The sequence below is a fragment of the Castor canadensis genome, chromosome 8 (assembly GCF_047511655.1).
Source record: "Castor canadensis chromosome 8, mCasCan1.hap1v2, whole genome shotgun sequence".
NCBI lineage: Eukaryota > Metazoa > Chordata > Mammalia > Rodentia > Castoridae > Castor > Castor canadensis.
The window spans coordinates 97,670,083-97,689,025 of NC_133393.1; the positions used below are offsets into that span (position 1 = coordinate 97,670,083).

The 18,943-nt window shown below is 43.6% G+C and overlaps 1 protein-coding gene across 6 annotated transcripts in view; it reads right to left on the reverse strand.

Moving 5' to 3' along the window:
* Positions 1 to 304: 304 nt before the first annotated feature.
* Timeless (timeless circadian regulator) overlaps positions 305 to 18,943 on the reverse strand; it is a 41,483-nt gene continuing 22,844 nt past the window's right edge. For 5 of the 6 annotated variants that reach the window (XM_074083655.1, XM_074083656.1, XM_074083657.1 and 2 more), the window contains 24 exons: positions 18,680 to 18,781; positions 18,347 to 18,502; positions 17,967 to 18,100; positions 14,972 to 15,059; positions 14,496 to 14,672; positions 13,954 to 14,171; positions 13,617 to 13,720; positions 13,134 to 13,303; positions 11,812 to 11,946; positions 11,241 to 11,392; positions 10,056 to 10,153; positions 9,856 to 9,973; positions 9,550 to 9,751; positions 9,180 to 9,325; positions 8,148 to 8,233; positions 7,945 to 8,062; positions 7,786 to 7,868; positions 7,403 to 7,545; positions 7,047 to 7,221; positions 6,892 to 6,960; positions 6,676 to 6,794; positions 5,019 to 5,232; positions 4,797 to 4,898; positions 305 to 4,669 (listed from right to left, as the gene is read on the reverse strand). In XM_074083655.1, the coding sequence (XP_073939756.1) occupies positions 4,596 to 4,669; positions 4,797 to 4,898; positions 5,019 to 5,232; positions 6,676 to 6,794; positions 6,892 to 6,960; positions 7,047 to 7,221; positions 7,403 to 7,545; positions 7,786 to 7,868; positions 7,945 to 8,062; positions 8,148 to 8,233; positions 9,180 to 9,325; positions 9,550 to 9,751; positions 9,856 to 9,973; positions 10,056 to 10,153; positions 11,241 to 11,392; positions 11,812 to 11,946; positions 13,134 to 13,303; positions 13,617 to 13,720; positions 13,954 to 14,171; positions 14,496 to 14,672; positions 14,972 to 15,059; positions 17,967 to 18,100; positions 18,347 to 18,502; positions 18,680 to 18,781 (3,183 nt within the window). In that variant the 3' untranslated portion in view covers positions 305 to 4,595. The remainder of the gene's footprint in view (positions 4,670 to 4,796; positions 4,899 to 5,018; positions 5,233 to 6,675; positions 6,795 to 6,891; positions 6,961 to 7,046; positions 7,222 to 7,402; positions 7,546 to 7,785; positions 7,869 to 7,944; positions 8,063 to 8,147; positions 8,234 to 9,179; positions 9,326 to 9,549; positions 9,752 to 9,855; positions 9,974 to 10,055; positions 10,154 to 11,240; positions 11,393 to 11,811; positions 11,947 to 13,133; positions 13,304 to 13,616; positions 13,721 to 13,953; positions 14,172 to 14,495; positions 14,673 to 14,971; positions 15,060 to 17,966; positions 18,101 to 18,346; positions 18,503 to 18,679; positions 18,782 to 18,943) is intronic. The other variant, XM_074083660.1, reaches the window with a different exon arrangement.

Here is an 18,943-nt window from a genome sequence, read left to right on the forward strand (position 1 = left end):
AACCATGTTTTAGTCAGGTATGGTGATAAATGTCTATAATCCCAGCACTCAAGATGCTGAGGCAGGAGGATCATGAATTTGTGGCTAGTCTGGGTCACACAGTTAAGACCCTGTTGCAAAATAAAAAACACCTGTCCCTCTTGTGTTTTAGAGAGGAATTCTGCAGGCGGAAAAGAAAATAAAGGCAAGAGAAAATTGAATTGAAGGGGGAATCTCTGGTGAGTCAGCTGTTTTTAGAGTCAAGGTCAGAAATGAGGGGGAAGGGATACACGGTTGGGAAAGAACCAGTGTAGTACGCAGCAGCTGCAGCTAAAGCAACTTTATTTCACCTATGACCCTCTGAGTGGTGGAATTTAAGGGGGAGGGAATTAGTTTCTTGTAACATCAACCCTAGCCCCAAAATATGTCCCATAGGCATAGAATCAGTAGCTGGATGAGGCAAAACAACAACAAACAAAAAACTAAAACCAGAAAGTGAAAGATGAAAGATTTTTCATTATCGTTTTGTTTTCTTGGGGGAGGAATGGTGATGAAAAACACATTGTGAATGTATTAAATGCTTCTGAAGTATATCCTGTAACATGGTCGAAACAGTAAATTTTATCTCAAAACAAAAACAAAGAAATAAAAAAATCTGAAAGAATTTATCACCAGCAGACCTGAAGTATAAGAAATATTAAAGGCACAAATGCAAATGTTACAATGAATTCCCCCAACTAATTGGATGATAGAAAAAGTACACATATAATAAAAGAAATGTTAAAGGGGGCTGAGGGCATGACTCAAGTGAAAGAGCATCTGGCTAGCAAGCAGAAGGCCTTGAATTCAAAGGCCAGTACCATTAAAAAAAAAAAAAAAAAAAAAGCTGAAGAAAAAAAAGACATCCAACGCAAATATGATGTACACGAAAGAATGAAAAATATAAGAAATCATAATTACATGGGTAAATATATAAGTTTTTTATCTTTAAAGATAATTGATGGGCCATGGCTCAAGTGTTAGAGCACCTGCCTATCAAGCACAAGGCTCTGAGTTCAAACTCCAGTACTGCCAAAAAGAAAAAAGAAAAAGATACTTGACTAAGGCAAAAATAATGTAGTTTAGAAATAAAAATGTGCAACAATAGCACAAACACTGGGAGGGAAAAAAATGGAAATACACTGGTAAGTTTCTGACATTGTATATTAGGAAGTATAATAAATATTACCTGGAGTTAGACTGATAAATTAAAGATGTCTACTAAAATCCCTTAAGCAAACGAAAATAACAAAGCTAATAAACTAACAAAATAAGTAAGATGGAACCAAAAGAAAAATAATCTCTTAAACCAAAAGTAAGAAGAAAAAGAAGAAAGGACAAAAAATAGATAGGACAAATAGAAAACGAATAGCAAGATGCTAAGAGTTAAAACTACAATATTTGGGGAAAGGCTGATCAGAGTGTAGTAAGTTAGTTAGATAACAGTAAGAAGCCCTGGTGTAGTATTGAGCAATAAGGAGACTACAGATAATAATTATGTACAGTACATCTCAAAAAGCTAGAAGAAAGGATACTGGATGTTTTTGCCAAGAAGAAATGACATGATTGCATCAGGCGCTCTGGTTCACACCTGTAATCCTACTACTTGAGAGACAGAGATCAGTAGGATCGTGGTTTGAGGCCAGCCCAGGCTAAGAGTTCTCAAAACCCCAGTTCAACCAATAAACAGCTGGGGATGGTGGCATGTGTCTGTCATTCCAGCTATGAGGGAAACATAAATAGGAGGACTGTTATCCAGAATGGCTGAGGCATACATGAGAGACCCTGTTCAAAAAATAACTAAAGCAAAAAGGCTGGGGGCATGGCTCACATAGAAGAGTGCTTGCCCAGCAAGCATAAGGCCCTGAGTTCAAACCCCAGTACCGACAAAGAAAAGATAAAGGAAATAGGTACACTTAAACTGATTTAAATGTTACAAAATGTATACATGTGTTGAAACATCACATGGGCCCTATTATTATGTATACTTTTTATGTATCAGTTAAAAAATAAAACTAGTGGCTATATTAGTATCAGTGGTAGAGCATGAACCAAGCATGAACAAGGCCCCGAGTTCAATCCCCAGTGCCACCCCAAAATACTCAAAAAAATAAATCTCCCCAAACCTGACAATATCAATAGTCATATTAAGTAAAAATGGTCTAAACACCCAAGTTAAAATGCAAGGATTGTTGAATTTCAGGAGGCTAAGTCAGAAGAACTTGGAGTTTGAGGCCAGCCTGGGTATCTCAGTGAGATCTTATGTCAAAATAAAAGAAAAAGGGCTGGCAGGGCATTGGTGGCTCATGCTTGTAATCCTAGCTACTCAGGAAGCAGAGATCAGGATGATGGCAGTTTGAAGCCAGATAAGGCAAACAGTTTGAGACCCCATCTCGAAAAACCCTTCACAAAAATAGGGCTGATGGAGTACCTCAAGGTGAAGGCCCTGAGTTCAAACCCCTGTACCACAAAAAAAAAAAAAGGGCTGGGGATGCAGATCAGTGGTACAGTGCTTGGCTAGCATGCATGAGGTCTTGCATTCTATCTCCAGTAACATAAAAATAAATAAAAAGACTCAGATTGAATTTTTAAAAATTCAACACACATACACATACACTTTAAAGGCAGGATGGGCAAAGCTGTATACCATGCCACCACTAGTCAAGAGAAAGTTGACGTGGCTATATTAGTATTTGAAGAGTACATTTAAGAGCAAAGGAAATTATAGTGATAAAAAAAATGTCATTTGACAAAAACAAGTGTAAGAAACAAGACAGTTCAAGTGCATCCTTTATCTTGGGACCTCCCTGATCTCCCCCACCTTCACCCTAGCTCAACTGGAACTAAAGGAGTCAGAGCACAATGGTTTCCAATAGTTAAGGACATGGCATTTGCTTATTCATCTCTTTCCTGCTCCGACACTGTCTTCTTCTCTATCCCATGCTGACAAACTCGCTTTTTTCCCCTTTCTTTGTGGCTCCTGCATCTTCCTGCTTCATACCTGTCACACTAAAGATTTACCCCAGATGAAGGACTTTTTTTTTTCTTCAGTAGTGGGGATTGAATCCAGGGCCTCCAGCTTGCTAGGCAGGTACTCTAACACTTGAGCCACACCTGTAGCCCTTTTGTTTTTGAGTCTCACAGATACCTTTGCCCAGGTTGACCTTGAACTCACCATCCTCCTGCCGCCATCTCCTGCAGTTAGCTACAATTACAGGCACACATTACCTCACCTTGTTGGATTTTTAGCTTTTTCATGGGACTGAGTTTTGAAGTCAGGGCTGCATGCTTGCAAAGAAGAGGTTCTACGGCTTGAGCCACACCTCATTCCATTTTTCTCTTAATGAACAATTTGCTTGGGCTGGCCTCACAGAAATCCTGCTGATTTTAGCCTTCCCAGTAGCTAGGATTACAGTTATGAGCCACTGGTGCCAACTTTTTTTTTTTTTTTTAGATAGGGTCTTATGATGTTGCTCAGGCTGGCTTCAAACTTGAAATCCTCCTGCCTCAGCCTCCTGAGCAGTTGGACTTCAGGTACATGCCACCGTGCCCAGCTAGATGAAGGATCTTGAAATAAGAATGTTTTTCTGTGTCTTCTGTAGGGGAAGGTGGAAAACAGAAGAAAAGGGAAATCTGATGGTCTCTTGTTTTTCTTTCTTTCTTTCTTTCTTCCTTATTTTGCAGTACTGGGGCTTGAACTCTGGTCCTACACCTTGAGCCATTCCACAGGCACTTTTTTATGTTGCGTGTTGTCCAGATAGGGTCTCAAGAACTATTTGACTGGGCTGGCTTTGAACTTTGATCTTCCTGATCTCTGCCTCCTGAATAGCTATGATTACAGGCGTGAGCCACCAGTGCCCAGCCTGATGGTCTCTTTTAACTCTAACATTTTAAAGATCTTCCAAAACGTAGCAGGCTAGGGGACTTAGATTGACAAGTCAGATCAAGATTAGCAACTTTTAACTACATATGTTTAATTTAATACTAAGAGCAAATCAAATATATTCATCATCTTGAGAGTACTGTATCCCAACTCTACCTCAACTCTAGGAATTGGACTCAATCTTAAGTCTAGGGGACTAATCACTGGAAAGAAAATGAGGATGAGGGAATCCAGTGTCTTCTAAGAATGATGAAAAACCCATGTGCATTATGTTATTAAACTCCCTGTTTGGTTGTGATCCACCTCCAGCAAAAAGTCAAAGGAACAGACCTATGAGAGGTGGTCCAGGGTGCCTTCTGAATTTTACTCATTCCTCTCATTTGCTAAAGAGCTGTAGTAACCAAAAAATGGTTTCTACAAGAGAAGGAATAAGTCCCCAGAGTGTTGCTGAGGCATACTGACAAAACTGGGAGAAGCAAGGGGTGACTCCAGAAGAGTCCATCCAACACTGTTAGTTGCCTAAAATTCCTGGGCCCTAAATCTAGCAAATTGGCTCATGCCTATAATCCTAGCTAGAGAAGAATCCAGGACCCTATTGTTTTCAATCCAATAAGAAAAGATTTGGGACCCTCCCAACTGACTTAACTTCACCATCTGAAAATAAATCTATGCCTGCCCCTAGGCTTCTTGCTCTTCAGTCATCCTCATCTTCATCCTCAATTCGAAACCGTTTCTTCTTGTGGATTACTAGAGCTCCCAGCTCTGGTGCTGTGGGAATGACAGGGATAAGGGGTGGGGGAGAAAATATGTAAGTATGGTAAGGAGTAAGGCAGGTATCTCTCTTCAGATTGAAGGCAGATTAGAAGAAAAAGCAGGTCCCAATCTGACTCTCTACCTTTGCTCCTGCTCTCATCCTCGGGTTCCTCATCACTGTCCAGCAGTTGCCGCTTCCTGGGCGCTACCTTCCATTGCTCTTTCTCATCAGCAGTCTCCTCCACTGCAGTGGCCCAAAGAACATAAAATTAGGGAACTGGATCTGCACATTCTCAAATTTAGCCCCCTAACCAACAAGGCTGATATAATCTAAGTAGTCAATAGATGAGCAATTACACTTAACCCTTTGGGGACACTAGGCCTGCTTTCATTTTATGGGCTAACAAGGGGGCCCTCAGGGCTTCAGCTGTGTGCTCCTCACTGGGACCGTGTTCTCCAGGGACTTTTAACCCAAGTTCTGGCTGCAGTTTCTCCTCCTCTTTTGGTTGACTCAAAGAAGCTGCCACTCTCCGGAGCTGGGTGGGGCTCAGCTTGGCTGGGATCCGCCAGAAGGTTTCCTACAAGGCACAGCAGTTGAAAATGACAGCAAAGGGAAACTTTTTGTATTATCCACTGAATAAATGACTCTACGTTGGTGAAGAGTCACAAGAGTTGTGAACTCTACTTATTGTTTATCTATAATATATGCTCAATGTCTAGCACAGTGCCCACTACATTATGTTCCCAGTAAATACAGTTAACTGGAAAAGTAAATGAATGGATCCTGGGGCTCGAAAGGTGAACCAGGTATGACCTTTGCTCTCAAGGAACTCACAATCAATAGGAGAAAGAATGAACGTGCTGTAATACCACCAGATCGGGTTCTATCAAGGGAATGAACAAATCTCAGCTTCCAAAGGGATCACTTTTGCTTCAGGGGTTGCAAAGGTGATAGGGACTGCTTCTCTGAGGAATTCACAATTGAATGGATTCTTGGTTTTGTTTTTTTGTTTTTTAATTTTGTCAGTATTGGGGTTTGAATTCAGGGTCTTATGTAGGCAGATACTTGACCACTTGAGCTTTGTCTCTAGCCCTGAGCAGGCTGGGTTGAAATTCAACTGGAAAATGGGATGTGTGCATGTGTGAATGACCATGTGTATACATATTACCTTGTGTGTGTGGTTTGAGCCTTTCAATACAGGTACCAGCATTATTAACCTTTTAGGCATGGAAAAGCCACCATTTCAAAGGGAGAAAGTAGTCTAGGGCTCTCTCTGCTTCCTGTTTCTCCAACCTACCTGGACAGGTGGGACCACTATTGCTTTTTTGTTTTTCTATTTTGTTTTGTTTTGGTTTTCTTTTTTATTTGTGTTTTTATCATTGTTTTTTGTGATCTCTTGCCCTTCCTTTTTCCTGTACACTTCCAACCCACCTGGTCCACCTGGGGCTACCACTGCTTTTTGTGATGCCCTAACCTTACCTTCAATAAACTCTGTTATTTCCTTTACTGGGAGGGAGGGAAGAAGGGAAGAATGGAAGGAAGGAAGGAAGTCAGTCAGTCAGTCAGTACATGATGACTACTGTGTAAAGCAGGTGTGTGGGTAGAATGGTCACAGAACTGCAAAGGTGGCCAATTTAGAGATTGTGGATTCTACACTGCAAGCAGTGAGGAACTATAAAGTACTCTAGATAGGGGAGTAGTATCATCAAAACTTTATTTTAAAAAAATCAGGCTGGGAGTGTGGCTCAAGTGGTAGAGCACCTGCCTACCAAACACGAAGCCCTGAGTTCAAACCCCAGTACCACAAAAAAAAAAAAAAGAAAAAGAAAAATCTAGGGGCTATACTAGCAGGACAGCTGTTGCAGGAATATCAGTCAGTGATGACAGGGCAGTGAGGAGGATGGAGGTGGCAATAGGATATGAGGACAGAGAGCAATAGCAATGAACAATGACAGCGAGGAAGAGACGCGTTTGAACAGAACCAACATGTCTCAGCTGACACTGTAACTGCTAGACTTGCCTGCTCAGGGGTGGGGGGCCGAACCCCCAGCTTGCGCAACAACTGCTGAAACTGTTCATTTTCTATTGCTTCCTCATTTTCTTCTGTAAGCGGCACCAATGGAATTGCCTGAGAGCAGCCTAGAACAGGGTCAAGAGTCACAGTAAAGATGTGAAAAAAGGACTGGTCCTTCATCCCACAACCAGGCTCAGAGGCCTCCAGTGCTCTAGCACTTACCATCTTCTTCCCGATCATCTGCTGCTCGAATCAAGCAGTTCTGGAGCCACAGAAGTGGAGCGGAAAAGCCTAAGGGAAAAAGGGAAACTTCTATTCGTTCTTTACTCCCATTTCAATCCTCCACCTGAGACACCTCTCCCAACCAAAGTCCTTACCTTCCTGATGCAGGCCTTCACCAAGGTTTTCAGTTGAAAGAGATGAGCTACCCTGGGCTTGTTCTGCTTCTAAGTCCTCCTCTTTCTCTTCATCCTCTTCACTCTCTTCCTCTGGCAAGTTCTCTTCTTCCAGATCTTCCTGCCAAAAGTCTTTCGGGGATTCTTCTCCACTGGGCTGAAATTTAGTGGGGCAGTAGGATGAAAAAGAAGGCCACAGGAGGAATTTTGTGGCAACTTCTGGGTCCTGACCTCCTCACTGAAAGGACCTAGTCAGAACAGCCCACGGGGTAGGCTACTCATAAGAAGCAGTTCAGGGGCAGTGACTCAGGCTGGCTGAGCTAGAGTAAGATGGTTACCATGCTGGAGGGCGCCAACTTCTTCCTCCGTTTCTTGTACAGCTCCCGCCGCTCAGTCACCAGACCCAGAGCCAGCAGTTTATCTACTATTCGGGCCCGGGAACGTTTGGCTGTGATATTCTTCATGATATGACCTAGGACATCTATAGGGAGGGAGTGTATGAATACACAAGAGCAACTAGAGAAAGGGATTAATAAAGGAAATTAGAGGTCTCCTCAAAGAAGCTAGCTCAATTCGCCCCAAAGGGATGCTTACAAATATAGCAAGTAGAGAGAAGGGATGGGATAAGCTTCCCCTGGGAGTAAGAAGCAGGGGTGGGGGTGAGGGTAAAAAGTAGCTTGGCTCTCATCTCAGAGATTCTCTGAGCTTCCTCCTCACTCACCATCTGAGTTCTGGAACTCCTCAAAAAGCCGCTGCAGCTCCAGCTCCTGATCTTCTGTCCACAATACAATATGGGTTCCTTTCCTGTTTAGGAAGGTGTCAGTGGAAGAGCAAGACCAGCATTTCCTACCCCAAATCCCTCTAGAGCATGCACCTCTACCTTTGGAAGTCCTTGACACTGTCAGCCAGTCCCAGCTGTACCAGATGATGGATGACCTGCTTGCGCGTTCGAGGAACGGTTTTCAGGTGTGCCAAAATGACTTCCACCACATCCTGACCTGGGGTGGAAAAAGAGTGAGGCAGTAAAGAAAGAGGTACTGGAGTTCAGGCTGCCTGAACTCTTCAGATCTCAAAGCCTCACACCTTCCACGTCCTTATGGGCAAGGTACAGTTCCTGAAGCTGGGCTTCTTCCTCAGGGCTCCAAATAGGGCCTCTGCGACCAGAAGACCTGATTGGTAAAAGGGAAAGAGGTGCATGTAGATTGCTGACCCAAAAAGGAAGAGACTAAAGTCCCTCCCTGATCAGTTCTGAAAGGAACAAGAAGAATGAGGCAGGTAACTCAGAGGAGCCAGGTAGCAGTGGTATGCTTCCTTCCTTCTGCTCATCCTCCTTCCACTTAGGAACCCAAAAGTCAAACTATGAGACTTTCTAGCTTGGGTGTATAGGACATGATGCTCTAAGGACCGAGAATATTATGGGAAAAAGAGAGCAATGTAAAAGGAAAGGAGCTAAATACTAAGGAAAAGAGAACAAATATTTCTGTGAATCCTTAAGTCCCAGGACTTTTTTTTTTTTTGGTAGTACTTGGGTTTGAACTCAGGGCCTCATGCTTGCTAGGCAGGCGTCTTCCATTTGAGCCATTCTACCAGCCCTTTTTTGTGCTGGTTATTTTGGAGATAAGGTCATGCAAACTATTTGCCCAGGCTGGTTTCACCCATGATCCTCCTGATCTCTACCTCCTGAGTAGCTACAATTTTAAGTATTAAGTCACCAATACCAGCTTTTTTTTTTTTTTTTTTTTGAGACAGGTTCTTGCTGAGCAAGTCCCAGGCTGACCTCAGAATGCTGGGATCACAGGTGTGGACCATCATGCCCAGCTTGGTTCCCTGCATGTTCTGTGAGGACACATACAGACTCTCTAGGAGACCATCCCACTCCCATCAGTAACCACCTCTGTGAAGGTTAGCAACAGAGAAGGAAACTAAGGTACACAGGAGACCTAGGCCCCTCTCCTCTCTTGGGTAAGCTTAAAGTGTTTCACCTTCTGGATCTGTTTTCTCAGCTTTGAAAGAGAACTATTATATCAAATGACCGGCAAGCTCTTCCAGCTTTGACTCTCTGTGACTCTCCATCACTCTTCCCTACTGTTCATCCTTCCCCATCCCCAAGCTCACCCACTGTCCAGGGAGCCATAGCCCTCAGTCATCTCTCGAATCACAGCTGTGTTCTTCCAAAAGAGAAGCTCCACAAAGGCTTTCTGGTTGACTGCAGCCAGCGCAAAAAACTTGCCCAAGATGTATTTGGCAAAAGTCACCAGCTCCTATAGGACAGGAAGGCTGCTCTGATACCATGGCCCAAATGGATACAAAGACTTAACCCCACCTGCCCCTCCTCACTCAGATTCTCTATTCTGTCCATCCTCGGTGCAGATCCCTCAACCTGCCTGCTGTCCTTTTCATCGTGTTCTCATTGACTAGCTCTTGACACCTCATAGCCTCACTTATCTGCTAAAGGTCACCCACACACTCCCAGCTAGCTTCTCACTTTGTAGGCTCCTGCAGCAGGATCACTAAGCAGACGATTGAAGAGGCAGAAGACTGAAAGCTGGAAAAGCAGGGCTTCCATTTTGAGGTCACGGGCTAGCCGGTGCAACATCTTGACAACACAGTGGTTAGTGTGGACACTGTTCTGCTGGTAGCTCCGCAGCAGAAGCACATAGGCTCGCACAACAGTTGAGCATGCAAAGCTGTACCAAAACAGGGAGGGGAGGAGGTCAGCATTGGATGTAGGTTGCTCATTCTCACAGCTGCACAGTCACCACCTGGGACCAACTCAATCCTCTGTGTATACCGTTTCAGGTAGTCCAGAAAGTTGAACTCTTTCTCTGAAACCTGGACCACCTGCAACTCCTCTTCCTCCTCTTCTTCCTCTTCTTCTTCTGCGCCTCCTTCCGATGGCCCCTGCTGCCCTATACAAAGAGTGAGGATCTCTGTCATGTTTGTACTGGAGCAGAGCTAGGAAGAAAGAGACAAGAAGGAAAGGAGACTCACGGGGAAGTGGAGCAGAGAGGATCTGTTTCATCAACTGCATCTCTTCCTCTGGGGAAATGTCTGTCGAGCCAAACACATCTCCTTCTGGCCACACCTCCCTGGAGCACAGACCAGAAATCTGAGTTGTAATTAGAAGTGGGAGAAGGATTTAGACTTATTTCATTTGTCTCCCAGAAAGAGAATGCAAAGTGTTACCACAGAGATCAAACAGACTCTAGAAAAATTTTTCCACATAAGGCACATCACAATGAAAATCATGTAAGAACAAAGTGTGGCTGAGTGCCAGTGGCTCATGCCTGTAATCTTAGCTACTCAGGAAGCAGAGATCAGGAGGATCACGGTTAGAAGCCAGCCCATGTAAATAGTCTGAGAGACCCTATCTCGAAAATACCCATCACAAAAAAGGGCTTGTGGAGTGGCTCAAGGTGAAGGCCCTGAGCTCAAGCCCCGGTACCGCCAAAAAAAAAAAAAAAAAGTGTGAGTAATTGAAGTGTTGACACTTGGTTGATAAAAATGTACATATTTACACAATGGTGTTTGAAAATCATTAATAACTATAGATAATATATCTGATGAGAAATGATGCTGAAAATATTCTGAGAAGTGAAAACCTATTATAAGTCAGCATATATAACATTTCTTTCTTTTTTTTCTTTTGGCTTTTTAAACATCACTGTGAAGTCAGGCTGCCCTTGAACTCAAGATCTTCCTGTCTCAGCCTCCTGAGTGCTTCAATTATAGGTATACATGCCTCTATATCTGGATCCTTTATTTTTATAAAGGGAGGTGTGTGTGTGTGTGTGTCCCTAAATTTATAATCTCTAAACACAATAGAAAAAGAAACTGTAGAATGCTACTCATCAAAACACCAAAATGGTTATCTTTGGCTAGTAGAATTATCTTTATTTTTCCCTCAATTAGCTGTGCTTTCTGCTATTTCCTAAAAACAAACAAAAACTTCAACTAGTCATGCTCACCAGCATGACTTAAAGGGTAGCTGAGTTCAAACCTCAGTACTGACAAAAAAAACCCCAAAAAACCTCACGAGGAATCAGTGCTCAGTATAGAGCCCCATAGCTTCTGATGAGACTTTTCTCTTCTAAAAACTGAGAATCTACATGAACCTGCAGTGAAGGCCTCTTCATGCATATCAAAGCCTAGAAGATGAGTGCACCAGATTCTTACCGAGCAGACCTCAGGAGGGCCAGAGCCTGTGGGGCCTGGCTAGCCAAGAGACAGTCTTGGATTCGTACCATGGCTTCTGCCTGCTGTTCTTCCACTGGCACCTCTGAGGCCGCATCAAAGGGAACCATGGAGTCTATGTTGAGCTCAGGATCCTAAAAACAGAAAAGACCATGGGAACATGGTCTGTCTATCCAGAGCACTATCCTCAAAAAAGACACCAGGCATGGTGGCTCAGGCCTATAATCCCAGCTATTTGGGAGATGGAGATCAGGAGAACTGCTGTTCAAGGACAGACTGGGAAAAAAGTTTTTGAGACCTCATCTCAACCAATAAGCTGGACATGGTGGTACATGCATGTCATCCCAAGTACATAGGAGGCACAAGTTGGAGGATCATTGTCCAAGATGACCCTGGCAAAAACAGAGACCCTACCTGAAAAATAACTAAAAGCAAAAAGGGCTGGAGATGTGGCTCAAGTGGTACAGCATCCACCTAGCAAGTATGAAGCCCTGAGCTCAAATCCTAGTACCAAGGGGGGAAAATAAAGGAAAGGGTTTAGGCAATTACCTACCTGGACATAGCACTGCAGCTGCTCAGCCAGGGCTGGCCACAAAGCTTCCAGCTCCCCTGGGCTAGATGGGTCATTACCAGAAGTGACAGCCTGGTTTAGACCCTTCTTCTTCTTCTTTCTCTTCTTTCGTTTGTTCTGTAGGGAAATGACTATATGAGGATAGCAAGTGAGCTAAGGAAGTATTTTTCCCATCAATGTCTTCACTATTTTAAAACTAAGTGGACATTCAGAGTGCACATTACATGCTGCTCGTAGGCAATGAGAAGCAGCAGTGAATGGTTATTTCTTTGCCCTCGAGCAGTTTGTACTCAAGTGGGAGAGACAAGCAAGTGAATAAATTGTTACAGAAAGGATGACAGCTATAACGTGAGCACAAAACACCCATTTCTTGGAGTAAGAGAGTTTGCCAAAAGCAGCAATTTAACTTACAAAGTCTATAGAACGAAGAAATTTGCCACAAGAATCAAATAAGACACACAAAAAGCCTTTGTAAAAGGCAAAACACTATGTAAATAGAGCTCATAATTTTTTTCCTTCTGAAAAGCAGGACCCAGAGTGAGTTAATCATAGGAGTAAACCAGTCTATTGTGTGGGTACTCAGAAGTCAAACAGGATGGATGGACTGGGTAACCCCTGAGGTTTATATTTTATTCAATGAATTTATGATCAAACACACCAAAGGTAGGAACATAGTTGGGTGCCTGTGGCTCATGCCAGTAATCCTAGCTACCCAGGAGGCAGAGATCAGGAGGATCGCAGTTCAAAGCCAGCCCAGGGAAATAGTCTGAGAGAACCTACCTTGAAAAACCCTTCCCAAAAATAGGGCTGGTGGAGTGGCTCAAGATGTAGGCCCTGAGTTCAAACCCCAGTACAGCTCTCCATTCCCTCCCACCAAAAAAAAAAAATTCCAATGTAAGGATCTGGAAACTTGAGTTTATGCTAACTATAACTAATACAGGAAGAGATCCCCAACCTTAGTAACTTTTAATTTAAGGCTCTTCCCATCTGACCATGACACTTCTGAAATATAACCAGGAAATATTACACTATAATTACTGAACTCCATGACTATGAATCCCTCAAAATGTATGTACTTAGTTAGCACTTACGAGGTATTCAATAAATCTAATCTCATTAGATTCAATCTAATGAGAAAAGGAAACTATGGCAGACTCACACGAGGAACATCAAAGTCCTCTTGTTCTCTTAGTTCAGAGTAGTTCTAACATATCAGCTTAAGCTGAAGAAAATATGAGGAGAAAGAGCCCTCGGTCCTTCACCCTCCCCTATAGCTTTTTCCACACACTGGAGCTGTCCAATACCTGCACCACCAGATTCCCACGGCTCCGACAGAACCGCTCTAACATCTTGAGGAAGAGGTGGGTGGTTTCCACCAGGTCACGAAGAAATGAGCGGGGCTGGCATCTCTCATCAAACTTTCGAAAGAGTGCCAGAAATAGTTCTCGGTACTCCATCACATAGAAAATGTTGTCTAGGAGTAAGGAAGAGAAAGGAATGGAAGGACTGATCTGGCAAGCTTAGACAAGGAGAAGTGGATGAAGCTGGGACTGGGAAGAATGAAATTCTAATCAAGAGATGGGAGGGAGAAGAGAAGAGGGTGTGATGGTTCACACCTGTAATCCCACCACTGGGGAGGCTGAGGTAGAAGGATTTTGAGGTTGAGTCCAGCCTGGGCTATATGCTGAGACCCTGTCTCAAAACCAAAGACGAGAGAGAGAGAGCGAAAAGGAGGGAGGGAAATATGGATGAAAAGGCTGGGACTAGGGAACAGGCTGGGGCCTCACTCTTGATGATGCGACTGCTCTCCCTCACAGCCTCATCTGGGGACAAGTCCATTTCATTCACTGTGGCCAGCAGCTCCTGATAGGCCTTTAGAGCCAGGTGCATCCTGTGAGTTGAGGGCAACAAGTCCAGAGGACCACTTAGTGCACTGGCCACGGAAACATCTCTCCCACCCCCCAAAAAAATACGCCCCAAACCAAAATGACCCCACCAGTTTTTGCCCCCTACTCTGACAACTTCAACCCTGAATCTGGAAAAAGTATCATCCAAAATTCAGATCTTCAAGACTCCTAGCTGGCCAAGATGCCTGCAGTGACTCCCCACAGCCATTCTACTTGCCTGCGTGCCCAGGAGGCCGCTTCGTTGCGGTCAGTCAGCATCATTTCATAGTAGTTGGTGAGGTTCTGCTCAATAAAGTGGAAGGCACGGACACTGAGAGTTTCAGAAACCAAGCCCGGACGGAAGGAGGCAGCTCGGTTGAAGGCCATGAAGAAAGCCAAGGCCCACATGTAGTAGGTCTCATCATGCCACTGAGCTCTCTCACGGAGCAGGTGATCCTACATACATAAAAAAGAAGGGCTACGACCTCAGGGCTTCCAACTTCCTCCTGCCCTAGATGTGAGGGTCCTACAATTTCCACTTCTCTCTTATTCTCCCCAGATCTGTCCATTCCCCTTCCCTCCTTCTAGGGCAATTTTTAGAATCTTTTTTGGCATCTTTGCAGTCCCTCAGGGGCACCCTACCCTTATTCTAGTCCACACTCCAGATCAGCCTTCCATAGTCTCCCAGGTGGCCTTTCTTACCCATGCTGGCCCCATTACCTCTCTGGCCACCCTGTCTACTTCATCTCCTACTCCTCCTTATCCCTCCTAGACTCTCACCTTTACTGCGCCCATGAGCCGGTTATAACAGTTCTCCAGGAATTCAGAGCAGAAGTCTCTGAGGAAGATCCTTACATTGAGGGCAGAGCGGCGCTGAACGGACAGCTCGTGGGCAGGCTGGCGACGTTTAGGCACCCTTCGGGGCTGCTTTCCCAAATCTGAACTGTAGTTTCGGAGCTGGGAAGTGTGAGTTGCGGAATTAGAATTACTCCTAAAACCACCCTCTCCTTGCAGTGCTTTCCCATCCCTGGTACTGCAATTTTTTTCAGAAGAAACTCTTAAAATGTTCTCTGCCTCTGATACTACTAAGTGAAGATATTAATGAAGACAATGTGACTAACGCCAGAGGCTCTACTTCTCCTGCTGTCACCAACTTTTTAAGCTTAAGAGCACAGAAGCTCTAACTCCAGAGACAGTTGTTCTTCTCAGGTTCTGCAACTCCGTAGTGTTCTCACCCCAGACATGTGAATACTCACATTGTGAAGGCCTTTGTGAAAGATGAGGTCCCTCTCCCCAATGGATTTCAGCCCTTGGACAATGTAGGAACCACCGAATCGAGAATGCCTGCAGGAACCGAATTCAACAACACATCAAAAAGATTATTCACCACGACCAAGTAGGCTTCATCCCAGGGATGCAGGGGTGGTTCAACATACAAAAATCAATAAACGTAATAAACCACATTAACAGAAGCAAAGACAAAAACCACTTGATCATCTCAATAGAGGCAGAAAAAGCCTTTGATAAGATCCAACACCATTTCATGATAAAAGCTCTAAGAAAACTAGGAATAGAAGGAAAGTTCCTCAACATTATAAAAGCTATATATGACAAACCTACAGCCAGCATTATACTTAACAGAGAAAAACTGAAACCATTCCCTCTAAAATCAGGAACCAGACAAGGATGCCCACTATCTCCACTCCTATTCAACATAGTACTGGAATTCCTAGCCAGAGCAATTACGCAAGAAGAAGGAATAAAAGGAATACAAATAGGTAAAGAAACTGGCAAAATATCCCTATTTGCAGATGACATAATCCTATACCTTAACGACCCAAAAAACTCTACTCAGAAGCTTCTAGACATCATCAATAGCTATAGCAAGGTAGCAGGATATAAAATCAACATAGAAAAATCCTTAGCATTTCTTTACACTAACAATGAGCAAACTGAAAAAGAATGTATAAAACAATTCCATTTACAATAGCCTCAAAAAAAATCAAATACCTAGGTGTAAACCTAACAAAAGATGTGAATAACCTCTACAAGGAAAACTATAAACTTCTGAAGAAAGAGATTGAGGAAGACTATAGAAAGTGGAGAGATCTCTCATGCTCATGGATTGGTAGAATCAACATAGTAAAAATGTCTATACTCCCAAAAGTAATCTACATGTTTAATGCAATTCCCATCAAAATTCCAATGACACTCATTAAAGAGACTGAAAAATCTACCGTGAAATTTATATGGAAACACAAGAGGCCACAAATAGCCAAGGCAATACTCAGTCAAAAGGACAATGCTGGAGGTATCACGATACCTGACTTTAAACTATATTACAAAGCAATAACAATAAAAACAGCATGGTATTGGCACAAAAACAGCCATGAAGACCAGTGGAACAGAATAGAGGACCCAGATATGAAGCCACACAACTATAACCAACTTGTCTTTGACAAAGGAGCTAAAAATATACGATGGAGAAATAGCAGCCTCTTCAACAAAAACTGCTGGAAAAACTGGTTAGCAGTCTACAAAAAACTGAAACTAGATCCATGCATATCACCCTATATCCATATTAACTCAAAATGGATCAAGGATCTTAATATCAGACCACAAACTCTAAAGTTGATACAGGAAAGAGTAGGAAATACTCTGGAGTTAGTAGGTATAGGTAAGAACTTTCTCAATAGAACCCCAGCAGCACAGCAACTAAGAGATAGCATAGATAAATGGGACCTCATAAAACTAAAAAGCTTCTGTTCATCAAAAGAAATGGTCTCTAAACTGAAAAGAACACCCACAGAGTGGGAGAAAATATTTGTCAGCTACACATCAGACAAAAGACTGATAACCAGAATATATAGGGAACTTAAAAAACTAAATTCTCCCAAAACTAATGAACCAATAAAGAAATGGGCAAGTGAACTAAACAGAACTTTCTCAAAAGAAGAAATTCAAATGGCCAAAAAACACATGAAAAAATACTCACCATCTCTAGCCATAAAGGAAATGCAAATTAAAACCACACTAAGATTCCACCTCACCCCTGTTAGAATAGCCATCATTAGCAACACCACCAACAACAGGTGTTGGCGAGGATGCGGGGCGGGGGGGGGGGGGGGGGGGGGAAGGAACCCTTTTACACTGTTGGTGGGAATGTAAACTAGTACAACCACTCTGGAAAAAAATTTGGAGGCTACTTAAAAAGCTAAACATTGATCTACCATTTGATCCAGCAATACCACTCTTGGGGATATACCCAAAAGACTGTGACACAGGTTACTCCAGAGGCACCTGCACACCCATGTTTATTGCGGCACTATTCACAATAGCCAAGTTATGGAAACAGCCAAGATGCCCCTCCACTGACGAATGGATTAAGAAAATGTGGTATCTATACACAATGGAATTTTATGCAGCCATAAAGAAGAACGAAATGATATCATTCGCTGGTAAATGGATGGAATTGGAGAACATCATTCTGAGTGAGGTTAGCCTGGCCCAAAAGACCAAAAATCGTATGTTCTCCCTCATATGTGGACATTAGATCAACAGCAAACACAACAATGGGATTGGACTTTGAGCACATGATAAAAGCGAGAACACACAAGGGAGGGGTGAGGATAGGTAAGACACCTAAAAAACTAGCTAGCATTTGTTGCCCTCAACGCAGAGAAACTAAAGCAGATACCTTAAAAGCAACTGAGGCCAATAAGAAAAGGGGACCAGGAACTAGAGAAAAGGTTAGTTCAAAGAGAATTAACCTAGAAGGTAACACCCACGCACAGGAAATCAATGTGAGTCAATGCCCTGTATAGCTATCCTTATCTCAACCAGCAAAAACCCTTGTTCCTTCCTATTATTGCTTATACTCTCTCTACAACAACATTAGAAATAAGGGCAAAATAGTTTCTGCTGGGAAACTAGTGGAGGGTAGAGGGAGGGGGGCAGAGTGGGTGGTAAGGGAGGGGATGGAGGCAGGGGGGGAGAAATGACCCCAGCCTTGTAAGCACATATGAATAAAATAAAAAAATAAAAAAAAAAAGAGAATGCCTGCAGGGGGGAAAAAAAGGCAAAGTGATTCCTCAATTCTCTGGAAGCTTTATTCCAGTCTCTTTTAAGTTAACAGAGCAAGTTAAAGCTTTAAAATGTTACCCAGTCTTCACTGTTTCCAAACTGACCAGGCATTCAGCGTTTCCTGCTATAAGACAGGAATAAAGGCAGAGGAGCTCTCTTGTCACTCACCTGTTGCCTCGCTGGAGGGCGCGAGTCTTCTTCTCTGCCATCTCCCGCTGGCGCAACATCTCCAGTTCTGCCACATCCATACTCCGCTCCTGAGCTAAGTGTCCCTGCCCTACTCCTGCCAGCTGCTCAGGATTCTAGATTTGGAACAAGGAGGGGATAGACAGAAGGACAGTCATGTCTTAGATCCTGAGTTCACTCCTACTGGGGATTGAAAGAGTAAACATAACAGGATTGTGATGGGATGCTATACTGAAGACATGGCTTCTTTACCCATCTCCTGCCTTCCCCAGATCATTCAGCCATACTATCAAAGTGATTCTGATCAGGGAGCAGAAAAGTATGTGGATGCAGCAGACTGGGGCAGTAGGCAAGGGTCTCACCTGGTCACGAAACATAAGGGAGACAATCTCTAGCACATGCAGGCTCCACTGCTGCTCAGCAGACGAGCTGGCCAGGAAGAGAAGCAGGTCATCCAGGCCGCTGAGGTGAATTGCCCATAGAAGCTGGTCATGGACACTGGCATCATCGTCGATCCTCTGTGCAATGGGTGGCAGGGGGAGGAGAGAACATTCAGTTCCATAGCCCAGCCTTGAAGTTCTACAACTCTCTCCTTGGCCAAGGTTCTCCTCCCAGACTTGTCAGAAGACAAAAAGCCTAAAAAGGGCAGTTCAGCCTAACCAAGCACAAGAACTCAGATGTCCCAAGATTCTCACCTTTTCCTGGTCAAGGTTAGCTGGGACATGGAGAATATTCCTGACCAGCAGCAGGATCCGCTCGATCAGCAAGTTGTCTTCTTCTTGCCGCTCCTCCCAGCCCTAGTCAGAGGAAAGAGTTAGAGGGAGAGATTCCTTGTAGAAGGCAGGCATCTATTCAGGCTGCAGGATTCGGGTAAAGAAAAGAATTAGGATTAAAGAGTTCAGCCAAAAAAAAAAAAAAAAGACTGGGACTGAGTGTGTGTGGCTATGCAGTGCTTCCCT